This window comes from Macaca nemestrina, chromosome 18 (assembly GCF_043159975.1).
Source record: "Macaca nemestrina isolate mMacNem1 chromosome 18, mMacNem.hap1, whole genome shotgun sequence".
Taxonomy (NCBI): domain Eukaryota; kingdom Metazoa; phylum Chordata; class Mammalia; order Primates; family Cercopithecidae; genus Macaca; species Macaca nemestrina.
The window spans coordinates 24,890,862-24,910,871 of record NC_092142.1 but is presented as its reverse complement, the minus strand read 5'-3'; the positions used below and the strand labels follow the sequence as shown (position 1 = coordinate 24,910,871).

Sequence of the window (20,010 nt, the reverse complement as noted above, 5' to 3'; positions counted from 1 at the left end):
CTCAGTTCCAGCTTCCCTAAGAATATTTGTGAAAGGATGAATTCCTGAGCCTCGCCTTAGAGTTTCTGATTCATGAACAGATCTGAAACAGAGCTCAGGAAGCTGTAAGCTTGAACAAACTCCATGGCTGACTCTGATGGGTAGGCAGGACTGAAACTCACTCACGCCTTGCTCTGCTTATGAAACCAAACCCCACATGAGTCCCACAGTTTGCCCTTCTAAAAATGAGTGCGTTTTCTTCCTTCAAATGTGTATGTATGCATTTTGATCTGTTTCTTCTTTTGCATTGATAGTGCAGGTATATGGGTTGCCTTCAGCTCAATAACTGCTTTATTATCTGGAAAAATGATTTGTAAGGCTGTTTATGAATCTGGCGTATCAGTCCATTCCTTGCTGGGATTGGTTAAGATAGGAAAAGCTGCACTCCTTTTAGGACCCACCTGCTTTGTACTATTGCAAGATTTATTGTGCTCTGCAGACAGAACCTTCTGAACATTCTTGACTCTGGGACTTTCCGGCCGTCTCAGAGAGAGGATGCTCCCAGCATTCCAGGGGAGGGGGGAAGATGGAGATGATCAACACAAACACAGCATCAAAACCCATTAATCAGGTTGCATTAAGCTTTATAATAACACAGTTTTCATTTAGCGGGAGAAATGACAGTTTAATAACAGCTGAACAGATTTAACTCCCCCCACTCATATAAATTTCCAGTTTTACTAGAACAATTCCCGGTTTTGGAGACCTGTGAACAAGTGCTTTATGTCAAATGATGCATTTTAATTGAATCAAACTGATGGGAAGGGACACTTCATTCAGCAGCCCTTGATGGGGATGTCTGCAGACAGTCCTTGCTCACCCCAACCCCCATAAACTGGATCTGATGGAGTCAGCTTTCTTGCCACTACCCCACTCTCTGCCATCTCTAAATAGAGAAAATGAAGCCCGAGGTGGTGGTGGTGGGGCAAACTGGAAGAATGATGACTGCTCCTCTCCCCATTACATGGCTAAGGATTACTCCTAATAACAGACTTGTCAACTTTCTGGTCTTTGCCCTTCTGGGGACCTAGGGGACAGAGTTCACCCCCAAAAACATGCCTCAGAACCATAGTGCTTGGGAGAGATGGGCTTCAGGTAAGGCAACCTCCCACCAAGAGGACAGGATTTCTTCTTTTACCCCCAGATATGGCCACTCATCTCTGCCAGCCTCAGAGCTCTGACCTCAGTTACAATTACTTTACTCTTAGAGCAGCCCTGTGGCCCTGATCTGAACACAAGAGCATACGCTAAGCTTCTCCACAACCCAGGATACTCATGAAGAGCGAGACCCAACCCCATTTAGAGGGCTCTTGGAAAGAAGGCTTTGAGGGGTGTCAGCTTTTATTTTCCTTCGCGTGCGCGTGTGTGTGTGTGTGTGTGTGTTTGGTGAGGAATGTGCATGCCTCTGCCTTCATGATGTGGGGAGGGAGGAAGTCAGGGGTTGTGGAATGAGGCCTTTAAAGAGAAGACTACAAACACCTTAGAGGGAGGACCTTGCTCCCTAGGAGTCCTGGAGCACTCAGCCACAAAGTGCACTCTGGAGAGAAGCCCAAGCAGAGGTGTAGACAGAGTGCCCGTGACAGATACAGGGCTAGAACCCTGGCTCCCCAAGCTAAAGTGAGAACCCCCATAAAGCAGACCCTTTTTGTCATTCACATATACATTAATAGCACTGTCTCTGACATTGACAGCTATTTATCCTCTGTCTTCAGGCTATATTAACTAGCAGAAGATAAGAATGAACAGTGGGTTCTGGTGGCCATCTGGTCAACCAGATGCTGCGGCCCAGATGGGCCTGGTTCCTCCATGGGGATGCCGTGGGATCCACCTGTTTGCCTAAGCTAACAGCACTGGAGGCAATCCTGGCTGCATGAAGGAGGAGGAGATCTACTTGGCACTCCAGCAAGTGAAGCTGCAGAAGCTGCGGTATTCAACGACTCAGGCAAGGAGCCTCCTTAGCTATTGACTAGCCTTCTTCTGCCTCTCTAGCCTCATTTATCACCCTCTTCCTGTTCCCACTGAAAATCTTGGCCAGTCATTTGGTAAAACATCATGTTGAAGGGTTTGTAGAATTTCCTCAGTCTGTGGATGACATCTGGGTCGATGCGAGGATGAGTCCGACCTTTGCTCTTGCCTAAGCACCTCGGGGCACTGCTGTCTTCCGGCTTCTTTAGGCAAGGGAACCCCTTGGTTTTGTTGAAATAGAAATGCTTCTCAGTCACAACACGTTTGAGGCCTAGAAAATCCTGTACTTTGGCCATTTCCCCGGCGGGGTCCACAATAAGCCGCTCACCACTGACAAAGAGGATCTGGGAGAGGGGGAAATACTGGAGCCAGTTTTCCAGGTGCAGAGCATAGATCCCTATTCGAATGGCACTCCAGGAAGCATCGATCAGCCCGAGGGTCCGGTTTTTGAAGGCCAGCACCTCAAAGGTGGGGATCTCGGGTTTCTTTGACAGTGTCTGCGTGTAGTCAGAGATGGCCCTGGTCACAGGGTTTCTCACCACCACAATCAGTTTGATGTCCTTGGCCATGGAGTGAATGCGCTTGGGAGCCTCGTTTGTCACAAAGTAACTTGGAGTCTTCTCCATGGTTATTTGCCCATCCAAAGTCTTGGGCATCACATTTCTAGGAGAGGGAGGAAAAGGGAAGAGAATGGTTATTCCTATCCAGAAATGTCTTAACTTCTTCCTAACCAGAAATATCTTACCTTCTTTGCACAAAATGTGTGATATAAACAACCTAGTTTGCAACCACCAAATAAAATTGATAAACACTTGGAAGTTCTTCTTACCTATATCTCCCGACTATAGTCTTATCTTGACTATGTATTATCAGAAAAGGCAACATAAGGCATATGCATTCTCTCCTGGGAACGTTATATCCCTTATATATCCCTAGGTTTAAATGGCTATTCTATCTCTTACCAGTTATGTTTAACCTAGATACACCCTTGATTTCTCTACATACTAGTTGTATAATCCCTGAAATGGAGATAATGATAGCACTGACTTCACACTGTAGTATAAGGATTAAGGGAGATAATGCTTAAAAAGCATTGAGCAATGAAGCTGGCATGTGTAAGAGCTCAATACATTAAATAAATTATTATTGTTGTAGTAGTTTTTAGAAAATCTTTGAGCTCAACAAGACCTCAAAGCTTATCTAGTCCAGGATTGGCAAACTACCTCCTGCCTCCTATTTTCGTATAACTCACAGATAAGAATGATTTGTAATCACTGAATTGTTGTTGAAACAAAAAAAAAACCAAAACGATAATAATAATAATAATATTTTGTGATGCATGAAAATTATATAGAAATCAAATTTCAATGTTTATAAATAAACATCCCTTGGTACACAGCCACACTCATTCATTTACGTATTCATCTAGGCTGCTTTTACCGTAAAACAGCAGAGCTGAGGAGGTAACACAGAGGCCATGTGGCCCAAAGAACCTGATGTATTTACTCCTTGTTCCTTTAAGAAAGAGTCTGCTGATCCCTGACTTGGTCCAAAGGCATTATTGTGCAAATGAGAAAACTGAAGCCTAGGGATGGGGAATAAACAGACAGGCTTTGTGACCTCAGCAAATTGAATTACATCTTTGAGCCTTATTATCTTCATTTGTAAAATCCTAAAACCTACCTCAAGTCCCAGCACTTTGGGAGGCTGAGGCAGGCAGATCACGAGGTCAGGAGTTCAAGACCAGCCTGGCCAAAATGCTGAAACTCCGTCACTACTAAAAATATAAATTTAGGCCCAGTGCGGTGGTTCACGCCTGTAATTCCAGCACTTTGGGAGGCCGAGGTGGGTGGATCACCTGAGGTCAGGAGTTCAAGAGCAGCCTGGCCAACATGGTGAAACCCCGTCTCTACTAAAAATATAAAAACTAGCTGGGCGTGGTGGCAGGCACTTGTAGTCACAGCTACTCAGGAGGCTGAAGCAGGAGAATTGCTGGAACCTGGGAGGTGGAGAATGCAGTGAGCTGAGATGGAGCCATTGTACTCCAGATAACAGAGAGACTCTATCTCAAAAATAAAAAAAATAAAAGAAATTAGCCAAGCGTGGTGGCACGTGCCTGTAGTCCCAGCCACTCAGGAGGCTGAGGCAGGAGAATCGCTTGAACCCAGGAGGCGGAGGTTGCAGTGAGCTGAAATGGCGCCACTGCACTCCAGCCTGGGTGACAAAGCGAGACTTCATCTAAAAATAAATAAAGAAGTAAATAAATAAATAAATAAATTCAATTGAGAATAAAACGACATATAAGATGAAATATCTAGCCTAGGTCTGGTTCATTTTATGGGATTTTATTCTTTCTTTGCTCTCAGAATTGTCCAGCGAGCCACTGACAGATCCCATAGCAGGGTCCGCATCTCTTGGTTCCCTTGCTAAGGCTGCTCCTCCACTCCCATTCCTCCATCCAAGTTTGCCTCCAGAGTAGCCTTATCTTATTTGGGAGTTCCAAGCTATTAATATTAAAGGGGTTTGATGCCATTTTCCCCTAATCTCAATGAGGCAGGCTTATCAATGATAAAATGAAGCTTAGAATGCCATTATACAGTCAATTTGCTATAGGCATATGTAGACCAAAGTTAATTGACGATAAACCTGTTCAATACCTGTCAGTACAGCAGACCATCTGCCACCATGTGCTCCATTAAATCTATTCACTTCCAGCCTTGCACCAAAGTGGTACATTTAGGATTACACAAGACCTCTTTGTTATGATGACATGCTTTTAAATGTCTTAGCTAATAAAACTTAATACAGACGAAGATCCCCTAGCTTCTCCTACCATAATTAAATTTATTTACTATCGCGCGTGTGGAGAAAGAATGATTTTTCTTTTATCTCTAATTCACATGCTCTGTCAATAATTAATTGCAACTCGGTTTTGAGCTTTCTCGGCAAGCACTTTTATGAGGCAAGAGGAACTTGCCTCATAGAGAAATTCACAAAGAGCTGGATGTTAGGGTGTAATGGTTGGGCAGCATGGGGTTTTCAGATCAAAGCAATAGCCCTGGCCATAAACAACCATGCTCATCTTGGAGTGACATATTCTCCAAAGTAGTTTGAATGCCTTTGTGTGTATCTGTTTGGTTCTCAACAGATCAATTTGTCTAATTTGGAGGAACAGGGCTAAGGAGTGCAGCCCCTGGGAATCAGATTTGCCTGAATTAAGAATTCCGATTACCCATGCTACCTTGATGAAGTTATTTAACCCATTTTGAACCTTCATGTTTCATCAAAGAAAACAGGGTTAATAAAAGGCCATGCCTCACAGGATTTTAACGAAGATTAAATGTCACAATGCAGGTAAATCACTTAGGATCGTGCCCTTTCAATGTTAGAATAATTTTAACTTAAGCCAGCTGGCCAAAATCAGGATTATTCTTACAGCAATTCTTACAGAAGGGCAAGGAAAAAAAAAAAATACTGCATTTGACGAAATGGAAAAGGCTGAAAAACATGGGATCTAAGGAACTGATCTAGAAAAAAGTATACTCTAATTCATGCCAATATCATCAATTGCACTTCCAGGTCTGGAGGCTGGTGTGCAACAAGGGAGCTACCATTAGTTCAGCCTGAGTATAGGAAATATACTGACATCTTATTTTTATTTCAAGTGGAGAGATACATTCCCTTGTTTTATTAAGCAACTCATATCCGATTATAAAAATATTAGATAAATCTTGATGCAAAAACACATCACCTGATAATAGCTATTTTGACATGGCCTTTTCCAGATTTTAGTTCCTCTGATGTATTTTTGTGTGTTTATTTTGTTGCTTTTTTTTTTTTTTTTTTAGTGTAGGAGCAGCTGCTTGACTTTTCTTTTCATCCATTCTTCACCTTTCCCTTCTTAGACCTCAACGTTTCTCTTTGCATTGAGTGCCATTCAAATTCATCTCCTTTACTTCAGCTGATTGACAACCTATCAAGATCTTTGTGGATCTTGAGTCTTTTATCTGAAGTGTCTGGGACAAAATGGTACCCAACGTATAAGCTGGTAGATTTAGGAGAGTAGATGTGTGCCTAGCTCACTGCTTGTTGCAAAAGGAAGTAAGAAAAGGCATTGCTGAAGGCTTTGGAGATGGTAGAGGGGAGCAGAGGACCCTAAATAGCTTTGACCATCATGCTACCCATGAATGTGAAAAGTATATACTTTAGGAGAGTTTCTGCATTTGGGGCACACATGGGGAGACTCTCATTGAGTCACGATTCAACCAATGTGGCATGAGTTATCCAGTTATTTTGTCAGTAAGAAGATAACCAGTAGTTGCTTAAAATCTGTGAAGGACAAAGCTCCCTTTCCTTAAACTGATTCTGAAACAGTTATAGTCATTCATTCATTCCATAAATGGTCATGTATGGGGAATGTAACAGTAAACAAAACCGATGCAGTCCCTTCCTCCACTAAGCTACCAGTGTAGCTCCTGCAGCTGATACATAAAGAGCTCTTTATAGCATCATACAATGAACTATTTAAATCAGCAGAGCAGGCATCATTATTACTCCAGTTTTACAGAGAAGGAAACAGGAGCAGAAGCTAAAGATTTGTTTCAAGGTCTCACTAAATGTGTATGTTGTTTCTAAGTTGAGTGGCTGAGCAAAAGTAATTCAACACCAGGATTGGTGCCTAATCCCAGGTCCTGGCAAATAACAGGTTCTCAGTGCCTATCTGTTGAGTGAATAGATGGGTGAATGACAAGCCATTAATCTCCACTCCTAAGTGTAGGCCAGTCCTAATATTAGGTTTTTGTTGTGATAGGTTTTGATGCCCCAATCTTCCTTTTCCCCACCTTCATCTCACCAGGGGTCTCACCTGGGCCTCCAATCCAGTAACTACTTCCAAACCATGCTGGTCTCCCCCTTCCTGTAAGATTAGAGGAGGCATCTCTCCTGTGGATAGGACCAAAACCCTTGCTAACCTAGGCTTTGGATCTTATTCCCTTCCAACCTTTCAGGCACTTTTGCTCTCCATTTCACTTCTCTCTTCTAGGTTTTAAGTAAGTTCATTTTAACTGCATCTGACACTGCAATATACTCATGTTTTCACATTTTGGTGTGCTTGAGGAACAGAAAGAAGACCAGTAATGCTGGAGGGGAGTGAGCAAAGGTAAAAAAGTCAGAAAATAGGCTCAGAGAGACGGACAGGGAATAGACCATGGAGGGCCTTGTGGGCCATGGAAAATGTACTAGAATTGTTTTCCTTATGTGATGAGAAGCCACGGAAGAATATCTCACAGAGGAGTATGATACAATTTACACTTAATTTTCTTTTTCTGGTAACGTTGCTGAGAAAAGATAGAAGTGTGGCAGAGATAGAAGGAAAGTAACCTGCTAAGAGACCATTTTAGGAGAGAAAGAGAGAAAGGGTGGGGGTCTGGGTGTAGGTGGAGAGGGCAACACAGAGAGAAGTGGTCAGAATAGGAATCGATTTTAAAATAAGGCCAGCAGTCCTTAATGATGGGTGGGATGTATGTGCAAGAGAAAGAGAAGCATCACAGATGACACCAACATTGTTGGCCCGTGCCAGTGGCTACATGGTAGCACGGTTTACTGACGTGGACACTACTGGGAACAGGGCAGGTTTTAGGGGAAGATACCAAGCCTAATTTCAGACTTGTCATATGAGATATGTCCTACATACCCAGGTGGAGGGATTGAGTAATCATGTTGATGCAGGAGGCCGAAATCCAAGGGAGATCCCGATGAGAAGTGGACATCTATGTCATGTGCTCAAGTTCCACCTGCCAGGGAGTAGGGAGAAGAATGTGTGCCCTCTTTACCTTTGTTAGAAGAAGACGTGACTGTCCTTTGCCTATGCTGGGAGTGCTCTCAAAACTGAAAGGTGTTCAGATGCTAGGTATGCCAAAAAAATTTTGTTTTATTTCATTAAAAAGATGTTCATGAACTTCTTCTAATTCCCAGAGTCCTTGTTAACCATCTGCATTATAGAGCTTAGAATAATGTCATAATATGATTTTTTTCCCATGTCCTTCATGGCTAGTCTCAGTTCCTTGGGGACGTAGGCAAAGTTTTAATCACCTTTGTATCCCCAGTGCCAAACATAGTGTCTGACACATACTAGCGGCCCCATTACTATTTGTGGTTATTGGATGAAAGACAAATGACATTCCAATGAATACGCGGTCCCTGGAAGTCGGGAGAATTGAGGCAGTTTGCAGGACATGGCTTATCTAAGTAGGTGTTCCATGCATGGGGTTCAGCGTTTCTGAGTTTCCTCCCATCCCTGTCTGAAAGACCATGCACTTCAGCATGGACCATATGGTGAGAAAACACTGCATCTGGGCTTGGCACAGCTCGTTAACAGTATCTTGGGCGCTCAGAGCAACCGTGACATCAGCGTCAACACACAGTCCTGAAGCGCGAACCATTCTGCAAGATCACACATCTGCTCTCACAGCCCCAAATGTTTATGAGACACTCTCCAACTCACTCACCCTGTCCCCACTGCACTCTCCTGGTCCTTGCTAAGAACAGCCCAGTTTCTTTTTTTAAAGAGTTAGGGTCTCACTCTGTTGCCCAGGCCGGAATGTATTGGTGCGATGATGACTCACTGCAACCTTGAATGCGTGGGGCACAGCCACTTTTGAACGCAGGTCAGCCTCTGGGGTCCTCAGAGGAAACAATAACAATAGCTAACATGCAGCCTGGACTGACACAGCTATTCACTGAGTGCTCACTCCATGCTATGTTCTGAGGCTGAGAGTTCAAACTCTGAAGCTAGACTGACGTCTCTAAGCATTTTCAGACAATGGACTCACCAGCCCAGCAGTTAAGATCAGAGACTCCAGGAGCTAGACTTACCAAGTTTGCATCTACTGATTAACTGTGTGATCCTGGGCAAATGACTTAACTTAAGTAATATGGGTCTATTTCATTATTTGAAAACCAGGCATCATACTAATAATACCCCTTCTCATGGGGAGTTTGAGAGGATCAAAGGAGTTGATATGTAGAAGAGTGATTCTCATATGGTAAGTTCTCAATGCAGTAGCAATTAATTTTTTTTTTTTTTTTTAGACGGAGTCTCACTCTGTGTGTCACCCAGGCTGGAGTACAGTGGCACAATCTCGGCTCACTGCAAGCTCTGCCTTCCAGGTTCACGCCATTCTCCTGCCTCAGCCTCCCGAGTAGCTGGGACTACAGGCGTCCACCACCACGCCCGGCTAATTTTCTTTGTATTTTTAGTAGAGATGGGGTTTCACTGTGTTAGCCAGGAAGGTCTCAATCTCCTGACCTCGTGATCCGCCCGCCTGGGCCTCCCAAAGTGCTGAGATTACAGGTGTGAGCCACCGCACCTGGCTGCAGTAGCTATTAATTTTTAAAACAACTCTTAAAAGAAGGTTTTATTATAATCCCCACTTTAGGGATCAGGAAACTGAGATCCAGTGAGATGGATTAATTTACCCAAAGCCACAAGAGGTGGAGTCGCAATTCAATCCCAAGTCTGTCTGACACCATAGCCCAAGCTCTTGGCTACTGCCTGACAATGCTTAACCAAACAGCAAAACCTCAGCAAGGTTACATGACTAGACCAAGGTCACTTGTAGGTGGCAAAGTTGAATCTTAAAAGGAGACACATCGTATGTTGTGCAAAGCTGAGCTATCCCTGACTTGCCACTGGGAGTTACAGAAACCCAGACCAGAATCCCTAGAAATTCTTGCCAGATCAAGCTACATCATTCAATTTGTGATATCTCTCTCCAGGGCCTCCTCAATTGAAGCAAATGGATACTATCATGAATGGCGAGGGAGAAAGCAATCACCCGTATTAGATATAAAGTGTTCATTCTCTCTGGAAGGGTCAGGAGTGGAGCTTGCCTTTGGCTTGCCTGAATTACAGGTGTGTGGGCATCTTACATTTTCCCAAATGCATTATCCAGTGGAACAAATGGTGCATAAATTAGCAATATTTTCTGAGCCCTGCTGATGAACCCAAGAGGATGGTGGTTAGAGCAAGGGCATGGGGTGAAGCAGGGCCAGTTCCCCTGCACAGAAGAAAGAAACTCACTTAAAATTCAATGGAGCACCTGCTTACTTGCCAAGCACTGAGGAAGGCAATTTCACATATTATCCTAGTTAAGTCTCACAAGTACCATACAATTCACTTAGCCCATTGTAGAGATGCAAAAACTTGGAGTCAGAAAGACAAAGAACCTTGTCCAGGGATGCAGAGCCGGGACCTTGCCCTGCCCAGTTATGCTGGAAAGTTCATTGTGTTTTTCAAACCAAAATTCATGAATTCTGAAAATCTTAAGGCAAAAAGTCAAACCATTTGGAGACCACATTCTTAAACAGAAACCCAAGAACAGGATCTGTACATATGGTCCTGAAGCTCTAGGGCTTTCAGTAAAATTGCAGCCAAGAAAGAAGGAATCCTGAGTTATAGTTATGACTTAATAGCTAACTTGCTGAATTAAGTAAAAACATGGACTTTCCCTCCCTGGACTTCCAATTTCTTTGCAACAAGAGGGTCAGGTTAATAGATAGTCCCTTGTTAATTCCACCGAGTATGTATTGGTGCTTATTACGTACCAACTGTGGGGTATATGTTGATAATAAAGCAGGTGTGGTCCCTGCCCTTCAATAGACTGTATGTTTTTGGAGGAAAGGTCTGTATATCCCATTTAGTAACATGATCTGTGGTTCAGATGGGATGTCTTTGCAGTCCCATCAAACAGAATGATATGTGCCAAATCTCAGTGGCATTGCCACATGCCTACAAGAGAGGAGACAGAAAGGAATGGACAGAGAAGAGGAAAGGAGGAAGAGGAGGAGCAAAGGATGAAGGAGACTGGAAGGGAAAATAAGGAGAAATAAAGATAAGAGGAAGAATGGGAGGAGAAGGGGAAAGAGGAGCTGGGCTTGGAAGATGCACAAATAATTCAAATACTGAGAGAAAATGAAGGATGCATCCCAGGTTTAAATAACACATGATCACACATTGGGAGAAATTTTCAAACTGAGGTCTCTAGCAATATTTGTTGTTTTAAAGTTTGTGCCAGGCAGGTACACATGTTTTAGGATGAGAAGGTTTAGCTTTGTCAGAGACATTCCACTGAGGTTGTAGCGGCAATAGCCCTACTGAAGCAGGCTGAGAAGGTAGATACTCATTATTCCCCATGGTATCAATGAATAATCTGAGGCTCAGAGAAGTTAAGTGTCTTGCCTAAGATCATACAGCTCGTATGTGGCAGAGTCAGGATCTGAAACCCAGCAGAACCAATGCTCCTTAACCCTATTCAATGTGTCAAAGGAGAGGAAGGCCCAGAACAGAAATAGAGGCAGGAGGAGGAGACAGAACAGTGACTTCAGGTGGAGAAATGAGGGTTTGTCAATATTCTTACTCTGGGAAAGAATCCCTCGTAACAACAGACATGAATTTTGTTTTATTTTGTTTTCTTTTGAGTAAGGGTCTCACTATGTTGCCCAGGCTGGTCTCAAACTTCTGGCTTCAAGCAATCCTCCTGCCTCGGCCTCCCAAAGTCCTGAGAGTACTGGCGTGAGCCACAGTGACTGGAGCAGACATGAAAGTTTACCAGGTCTTAATGCATGGCAGCAGGGATGTGGTCCAGATTAAGGAGACAACGTTTAGGAATTTCCTGCTTAATGGCTTTGATTTTCCCAATGACAGAAGAGTAGGGTCGATTGCTGAGCTTAAGGACCTTGGGAGTGGGACTGAAAAGGGAACAGAATGTAGCTGGATGATATATTAACAATTTATGGATTATGAAGACCTATTGAGAAATTATCTTATGCTTGATTTTGCTTCCAGAGACTCATCTGGAAGACAGAGGACTCATCACCACCCCACCCACCACCACCACCATCACACACTCCCATTGCCAAGGAGGGCAGCTATTCCCTTATGAAAAGGTCTGGCTAATTTTTATCTCCAGGGAAGGCGAACATTCTCTATTTTGTGGACTAAAAAAGATGTTACAGCATCCTAGACAAACCCACTGAGAGGTCTTCATGTTTCAAAAATCTAGGTCTTACCCAGGGTTTCTTAACTTCAGCACAGTCAACATTCTGGGATGGATAATTCTTTGTAGTGGAGGCTGTCCTGTGAATTTTAAGATGGTCAGAAGCATCCCTGGTCTCTACCCGCCAGATGCCATGGCACCCACCAGTCATGACAACCACAGATGTCTGCAGACATTGCCACATCTCCCTTGGGGGTCCAAATGAGCCCCGGTTGAGAGCCATGAGTTTAACCGATCTAACCAAACTGCCCCGACTTGTCTACCCAAACCGCCTTGATTTGAATCTAGGCTGTGCCCTTCCTTACAGGTGGGGCTTTGGGCAAGTTACCTAGCCTGTCTGTGCCTAGATTTTCCCATACATAAAATGGAATGATAATAATAATTGTAACACATATCTCAGAAGGTTGTTTTAAGAATGAAATGAGTTCATGTTTATTGCACAAAACATCATAAGCGCTGTATCAGTGTCTGCTATCATTATTATGGGTGTGGTTATACCACTGAGACAATCTGCAGGCTCCATGCCAGCTCCTGAAACAGCAAATATCTGAGATTGCTTAACACAGAGCTCTGGATATGGGAAAATTCCTTTGTGGATTTTTGTGTGGTTGAGCACTAGGCGTTAAGTTTTTGAAGACCTTCTGGCCAACATTGACTCAGAGGGTGTGCAGACATCTACAAAGCCAAGCCTCGTGTGACCAAGGGAAGATGAGGGACACTCTCTTATGGCCCTGGGTTGTGCCACAAGCGGTGACAGAGGCGAGTCTGAATAATGACTGGTAAAGGACTTCTGTTCAAAGTAACAACATGAGTTTCAAGCCAGGTTTAATTTGAGTTAGAACATAAGAACCTTTCTTGGAACCTAAGAGCTAAGGAGAAATTTATCTGTTCTACCAAAGATAATTAGCAACATGCACTGAGTATCTAGCTGAAGTTGGAAATTATAATTTGAACTGACAATGATCTACTCAGCGTACAGGGTCCAGGTGTACATTTAGAGGCGTGTGCCAGGCAGGTATAGCAGAATGACCGAGAGATAAGAAAACTGAAGATGCCTGTGAGTGCTCAAGCCTTGGGCCCTATTTCTGTCCCAGCCAGGTGATGAGTGTAGGAGTTTAGGAGGGAGTAGATGAACAGGAAGACAGTGAGGACTAAGGACATAGAAGGCTTGATGTAGACACTGGACATGAAGGCTTGACTGCCCCTCTGGGTATAATGTGAAGACAGAGCTGAATTATTTCCATGCTTTTCTTGATGATTCTACTAAGGCAGGGGTCCCCAACTGCTGGGCTGCAGATCAGTACTGGTCCGTAGCCTTTTAGGAATGGGGCTGCACAGTGGGAGGTTAGTGGTGGGCCAGTGAGCATGACTGCCTGAGCTCCACCTCCTGTCAGATCAGCAGCGTCATTAGATTCTCATAGGAACGTGAACCCTATTGTGAACTGCGCAAGCAAGGGATCTAGGTTGCACGCTCCTTATGAGAATCTAACTAATGCCTGATGATCTGAGGTGGAACAGTTTATCCTGAAACCATCCCCACTCCACCCCCATCTGTGGAAAAATTGTCTTCCACAAAACTGGCCCATGGTGCCAAAAAGTTTGGAGACCTCTGTGCTAAAGCAAAAACAATACTGATGAATTTCTGAAGACATCATCATAAACAAATAAGGTGAGAGAGCAGACTCTCAGAAGAGCTACCAACCAGAAAGAAGAAGAGAGAGAATATGAGAATAGATTCAACTTTGAGAACTATTTCAACAAATGATGTTCATGATGCTCTTCTGAGTACACCCAAGCATCATAAACTGCTTTTGGATGGACTTTATCTCAAAGGATCAGAAGTTAAGGACACTGCCTATGCCATGGGGCCAGTTCCTCTTACTTTGTGTCCAGAGACATAAGAAAAGACAAATAAAAATTAGAAAAGAGAAAGGCCCTTTTCAGGCCATTTCCACCTCTGTAGCAGGTTGGCTCATAGCTTTTCAAAGGTAGTTTTTACTCTCTCAAATGAGTATAAAGAGGACTTTGTAGTTCTTCATCAACTCTAATGGTGTTTCCACTCCCTCAATAGTCAAGAGCAGGTCACATGTAATAGAAGGTCCCCACATCTACGTTCTTGGGGCAGGCTCCAAAAAGAAACTGTCTTGGTGGATTCAGGACATGTGGCACTTTCTCTAGTGCTCAGAAGAGTGTGTAGGGGTCACAGGCATGTCTGAATACCTCATGAGAACATAGAATTCTATCACAGAGGGTTGAAAGCCTTCTATCCCATGCTCTTAACAGATTTCCGTATTGTTCTCTTGTACTACATATGTTTTCCTTCATGGGATCTGAGCTTTGGAACCCACTTTACTTATCCAAGTAATTACAATTTTTAAAAAATTATTTTATATATCAGAACTATATACAATTGCTTATTAGTGTTTCTTAAAGGAAAACCAGTCATTGTACTGAAATACATCTTAGCTTAGAGAGAAAAAGAAAAAAAAGAAAACTACAGAAAAAAAACTCTTCGTTTGTTCATTAATTTAGCAACTACAGCATGGCAGGCACTCTGCTAGTATTAGAAGATAAAACAAAGAGCAAAACCTTGCCCTTAAAAAGTTTTTGGGCGTGGCACAGTGGCTCACGCCTGTCCTCCCAACACTTTGGGAGGCCGTGGCAGGTGGATCACCTGAGTTCAGGAGTTGGAGACCAGCCTGACTAACATGGAGAAACCCTAAACCCATCTCTACTAAAAATACAAAATTAGATGGGTGTGGTGGCACATGCCTATAATCCCAGCTACTCAGGAGGCTGAGGCAGGAGAATCACTTGAACCTGGGAGCTGGAGGTTGCAGCAAGCAGAGATTGTGCCATTGCACTCCAGCCTGGAAAGCAAGAGCAAAAAATAAAATAAATAAATTTTAAAAAAGTCTCAAAACAAAAAAACAAGTTTTCATTTTCTAAAATAGTAAAGATGGTGGATATATTATCCACCATGGAATACTATTCAGACATAAGAAGGAACAAAATAATGTCTTTTGCAGCAACTTCAATGGAGCTGGAGGTCATTAATCTAAGTGAAGTAACTCAGGAATGGAAAAGCAAATATCGTATGTTCTCACTTATAAGTGGGAGCTAAGCTATGAAGGTGCAAAGGCATAAGAATGAATAATGGACTTTGGGGACTTTGGGGGAAGGCTTGGATAGGGGAGTGAGGGATAAAAGACTACATATTGAGTATAGCATACACTGCTCAAGTGGCAGGTGCACTAAAATCTCAGAAATCACCACTGAAGAGCTTAATCATGTACCCCAAAAACTATTGAAATAAAAAGTATCAAAAAAGAATTTTTCATTTTCTGAAACAGTACAAATTGCTTGAGAGGTCTCTCCTTATCTCCTAGGACTCACAGTGGTCAAAGACTTTCAGGGTGGGAATCACTGGCCAAGGGTTAACTGAATTCCAGAGCCCACAGACACCTCCTTTGGAGGCTGACCAGGTGCATCCTCATCTTGACAGAGGTGTGAGGCTAAGGAAGGGTTGAGTCTCTGGGTTCTGTCTCTGAACCATACTTGCTTTGAGCAACTCATTTTTGTCTTTGATCCTCAGTTTTGTCCTCTGTCAAAGGGGGATAATAACATCTCTTATTTATTCATAGGAAAATATATCAGGCATCTTGGCGCGGAGAAAGTCTTGGTAACGCTCTCTCATGTTATCACTGCTAGCATAGTGGTGCACACTACGTATGTAGGTACCAACATCCCTGTCTGCTCCGTAGACAAAGGAGAAGAGCCCTGTTCAAATTCTTTTCTTTTCTTTTTTTTTTTCCCGAGATGGAGTCTCACGCTGTCACCCAGGCTGGAGTACAGTAGCGCGACCTCGGCTCACTGCAAACTCTGCCTCCCAGGTTCAAGCGATTCTCCTGCCTTAGTCTCCAGAGTAGCTGGGATTACAGGTGCCTGCCACCACGCCCAGCTAATTTTTGTATTTTTTTGTAGAGATAGGGTTTCACTGTGTTGGTCAGGCTGGTCTCGAACCCCTGACCTCAAGCGATCTGCTGCCTAGGCATCCCAGAGTGCTGGGATTTCAGACGTGAGCCCCAGCACCTGACCCTGTTCAAATTCTTAATCTACAAGACTATTACTGGTTGCATCATACATGTGCCTTTATGTAACTGATGGCTCTGATTCACAGAAATCCACCTCTCAAAAGGACATTGATGCAACCCAGTCACACAGCACCAAACAGCTTCAGTGCGGCATACATCCTAGTGAATTACTAGAAATCTCTTTCTCCTTACCACCTGAGGTGCCCAAGCATTTGGGAAACCTCAGTACTGGGCAGGGCTTGGTCATTCCACTGGGCCCATGCCTCAAACTGTAGGCATTCCTTTTATTTCTTTCTGTCATCCCTGACCTTTTGCAATGTGATCATTGGTTTTTAATACCAATATGACTGGTTTTTAAAATCTTTCATTGGTTTTTAATATCAATAGACCACCATATGATTAAATTAAACTCTTCTATATCATTTGATTTAGAAAGCACATATGGACAGAGAGTGACTATGAATTCAATAATCCCTTAAAATGCATTTGTGATCGAATCATCACTGAATCGACATGTTTGAAAGGTTGCCACGTGTGTGTGTGTCTGCGTGTGCATGCGTGTTATGTGATTTTTTTTTTTTTTTACTTAGTTTATACTCAATGTTTAGTATCCATAGGGATGTGGAGGTCTCTTGCAATAATTCTTAAGTCCACACGTCGGGTAGCATGGATCTAAAAGCTAAACCACTGCCTACCTACAACCTCAGCTTCCATCATTGTCCTTATCCTGGCAACTCTCCCTCTACGCCTTTCTCTTTTGTGATTGCATTGTCTCACTCCAGGGTTCTAAGACAACATTTTCCCTGATTGTGAATTAACAAGATTATGGAACAAATTTCACCTGCCCGTGACTGGGGGTCTCACCTGGTGTGTACTTTGCTGATACTTTATTCATAAACATTCACAGAGTGCCCCTCTGCAGAACCTCACGCACCAACATCTGTTAGCTATTTTGTTGTGTTTTCTTTCCTTGGTCTTAGCATTTTAAAGGGCAGGTGCAATAATTAAATGATGATTACTGAGGCCTCAGTGTGTCTGCACAGGCACTCGTGCTCACAGTTGAAAAGACAGTGACAACAGAGGGCTCCCCTTGGGAAGCCTGTGCTCCAGATCTTTCCACCTCACACTCCACTCTGAGCTGTGTGCCAGCTCACCACTGCCTCGGGGATGCTGCCAGCCTGCCCTCCTTCTCATCTGCATCCTGCTGCTGATCCAAGCCCTGTTTGCTTTTGCTGAGTCTTATTCTGTCACCCTTCTGTGTGTCTGAGTCCTGCAGCCTCAAACAGCAAGGACCATCACAATTCTGAGCCTAAGAGCAATAAAGACACTACTCTTTAACAAGGTGACTGCCAATCTGCCAGGTTTCCATTCAGGTCTTGCCTTTTCCTGCACCACCCTTTGCTTTGTTCCACCTGCCTTTCAAGACACTACCATATTCTCCTGATGGAAGCTCCACTAGACGCATGCCCAGAGCATCGTTTATTGACTGCTTGTAGCTGTGCCTCCTAAACTCCGCCTTTTACCTACTTGGCTGAAGATCTCTAGAACTGCCACAGCTGACTCAGTCGCTGTCTGTCCTTGGGATGCTGGCTCTGCCATCCTCTCTCTAAATAACTTTGGAAAACCTCCTTAACCACCTCAAGCCTCAGTTTCCTTATCATATACAATTCCCATTTTATACAATGATTTTACACCATTCCAGTCACAAGCAAGATCCGTCTCAGAGCATGTTTTATCAGGATCAAAAGGGTTAGTGCTTAGGATGCACTTAGCAGGGTGCCTGAAAGGAATTAACTGTTCAGTACGAGTGTTAATTATTGTTGTTATTACATAGGAAGACCATTTCTTCATTGTGTATTCTCAGAGAATGTCATCTTAGGACCTGTGCTGATGGTGAGGTCATTTCATTTTTAGCCCATGTGCATCCTTAAAATGAACTTTCCTATTTATAAATAATTTGTACGTGTTTCTTCCTTGTGATCCAAGAGATCTGGTCAGCAAGACAGACAATGTTCAGTCAAAGCACCTGAGATTTTATTGGTGAAAGCGTTGCTGGGGTCAATCATGCCTGGCTGCAAAAACTTGTAAAATAAGTCAGTCAACACGGAAACATTCATCCATATGCATGACAGGTGTCAGTGTTCCTGTGAAGAGCAAGTGTGTTCTGCCGCACTGCCATGCACCAGTTCTAGAGTTTTGTTGCAATTGAAATTTAGTGTTAAAGGGAACTTGTACTTTCTGCTGAGTAAATTCAGCCAGGAGCCCCCTTTCCTCTACATTTGGCTAAGGTAGAAGAAGAATGACCTTTCTACAGAGTGCCCAGGCTAGAGCCTTCTATGTTGTCCTTGAACTGTTTCCTTCAGATACTTGCATCCCCAAATCAAGAGCTTCAGCTTTAATGATGTAAAATATAATCATAAATTAATTAGTACATCCTACTGTGCCTGAATTTAGACCTGGCTTTCACAGCTTGGGGTGCATGAAATACTAAACAGATTTTTAAACCAATCAGTCTGATCATACAACAGATGGAGGAATGATGGATAGACAGAAAAGGAGAGATGCATACACCTTGTGAGGTATTCACATGCATACATACTCTGCTATAAAGATTCTTATATTATCAGGCACTCATGCACACTAATTCTCTATAGAGTGTCTGTCACACACATACACACACACACATGCGTAGACACACACACACACACACACACACACACACACACACACACACACTTCCTTCAGCTTTTCCCATAATTGGCTCCTTCTCTTATTCAGGTCTCAGTGCAAACGTCACCTCCTCAGCTAGCAATCCTCCACCCCAAGAACCCCACCTAGAAACGTTCTCCTTCACATCAGCCTTTTCTGATCACTTCCTATGGCTCGTTGTTATCTGAAATTATCTTGTTCATATGTTCATTGCCTTGCGTAGAGTCCATCTGCCTCCTAAAGAATGCAAGCTCCTAAGAAGGAAGATGATTTTGCACTTTTATATAGTTTGTGTGCTCTCAGCATGTCACATAGTGCCTGGCGTCAAGTAGACCTCGATAAATACTTGTTGAATGACGGAAGAAATAATGAAAAGAAGAGAAGGAGAAGGAAAGGAGGGAGAAGAAAAAGATAGGTGAAAGAAAAATGTGCCCAAATTGAGGCAGATAATTATACCCAATAGATCTCCTAACACACCACACATTGCAGCATCCCCTCCCCTCCCCCAGCCGCCAGGTCGTGCCCACTCCAGGCTCCCTAACCTCAGGAGAGGGCACCCCCATCCACTCAATTGCTCAGCCTAAAACCCAGGAATCAGCACTGATTCCTTTTTTCCTTACGCACCCTGCGGCACATCCAGTAAGTGCATCTAGTCAGCCTGTCTGCTGCCTCTATTTCTAAAACACATTCTAAATTTAACTTCTTCTTTGCATCACTCCATCATTCCTCTGCCACTTTGCTATCTACAGCACTGCTTTCTCCAGCCTCGACTACTCTAATGGCCCATCTCTCCCTGTCTTGTTCCTCTAAATGCCATTACCCACACTGAGCAAGAGTGAGTTTTCAAAAGCCCACGCTAGCTGAGAGGGAGGCAGGAAATGCATAGTGGCTGAGATCCTGGACTTTTAGTGTCGGATGCTTGGGCTTAGATACTAATTCTGCTATTTGCAGTGTATGCGATCCGGGATATTATTTAACCTCCCTGTGCTTTTAGTTTTTTAAATCAAAAATTAATAGTTTCATGATAAGAATAATGTTTCATTGATACTATTATTGTGAGGATTGAGTAAGCCAATATAGATAAAGACCCTATAATAAAACTACCTCAGCATTAATTGTTGTTATTATTGCCATTATTACATCACTCC

General features: G+C 43.3%; 1 protein-coding gene across 1 annotated transcript in view; it reads right to left on the bottom strand.

The window, feature by feature from the left end:
• Positions 1 to 606: 606 nt before the first annotated feature.
• The window catches only part of LOC105485047 (heparan sulfate-glucosamine 3-sulfotransferase 4), a 441,286-nt gene continuing 421,882 nt past the window's right edge, over positions 607 to 20,010 (bottom strand). Inside the window, exon 2 of the mRNA XM_071084281.1 lies at positions 607 to 2,667. Coding sequence (XP_070940382.1) covers positions 2,031 to 2,667 — 637 coding nt within the window. The 3' untranslated portion in view covers positions 607 to 2,030. The remainder of the gene's footprint in view (positions 2,668 to 20,010) is intronic.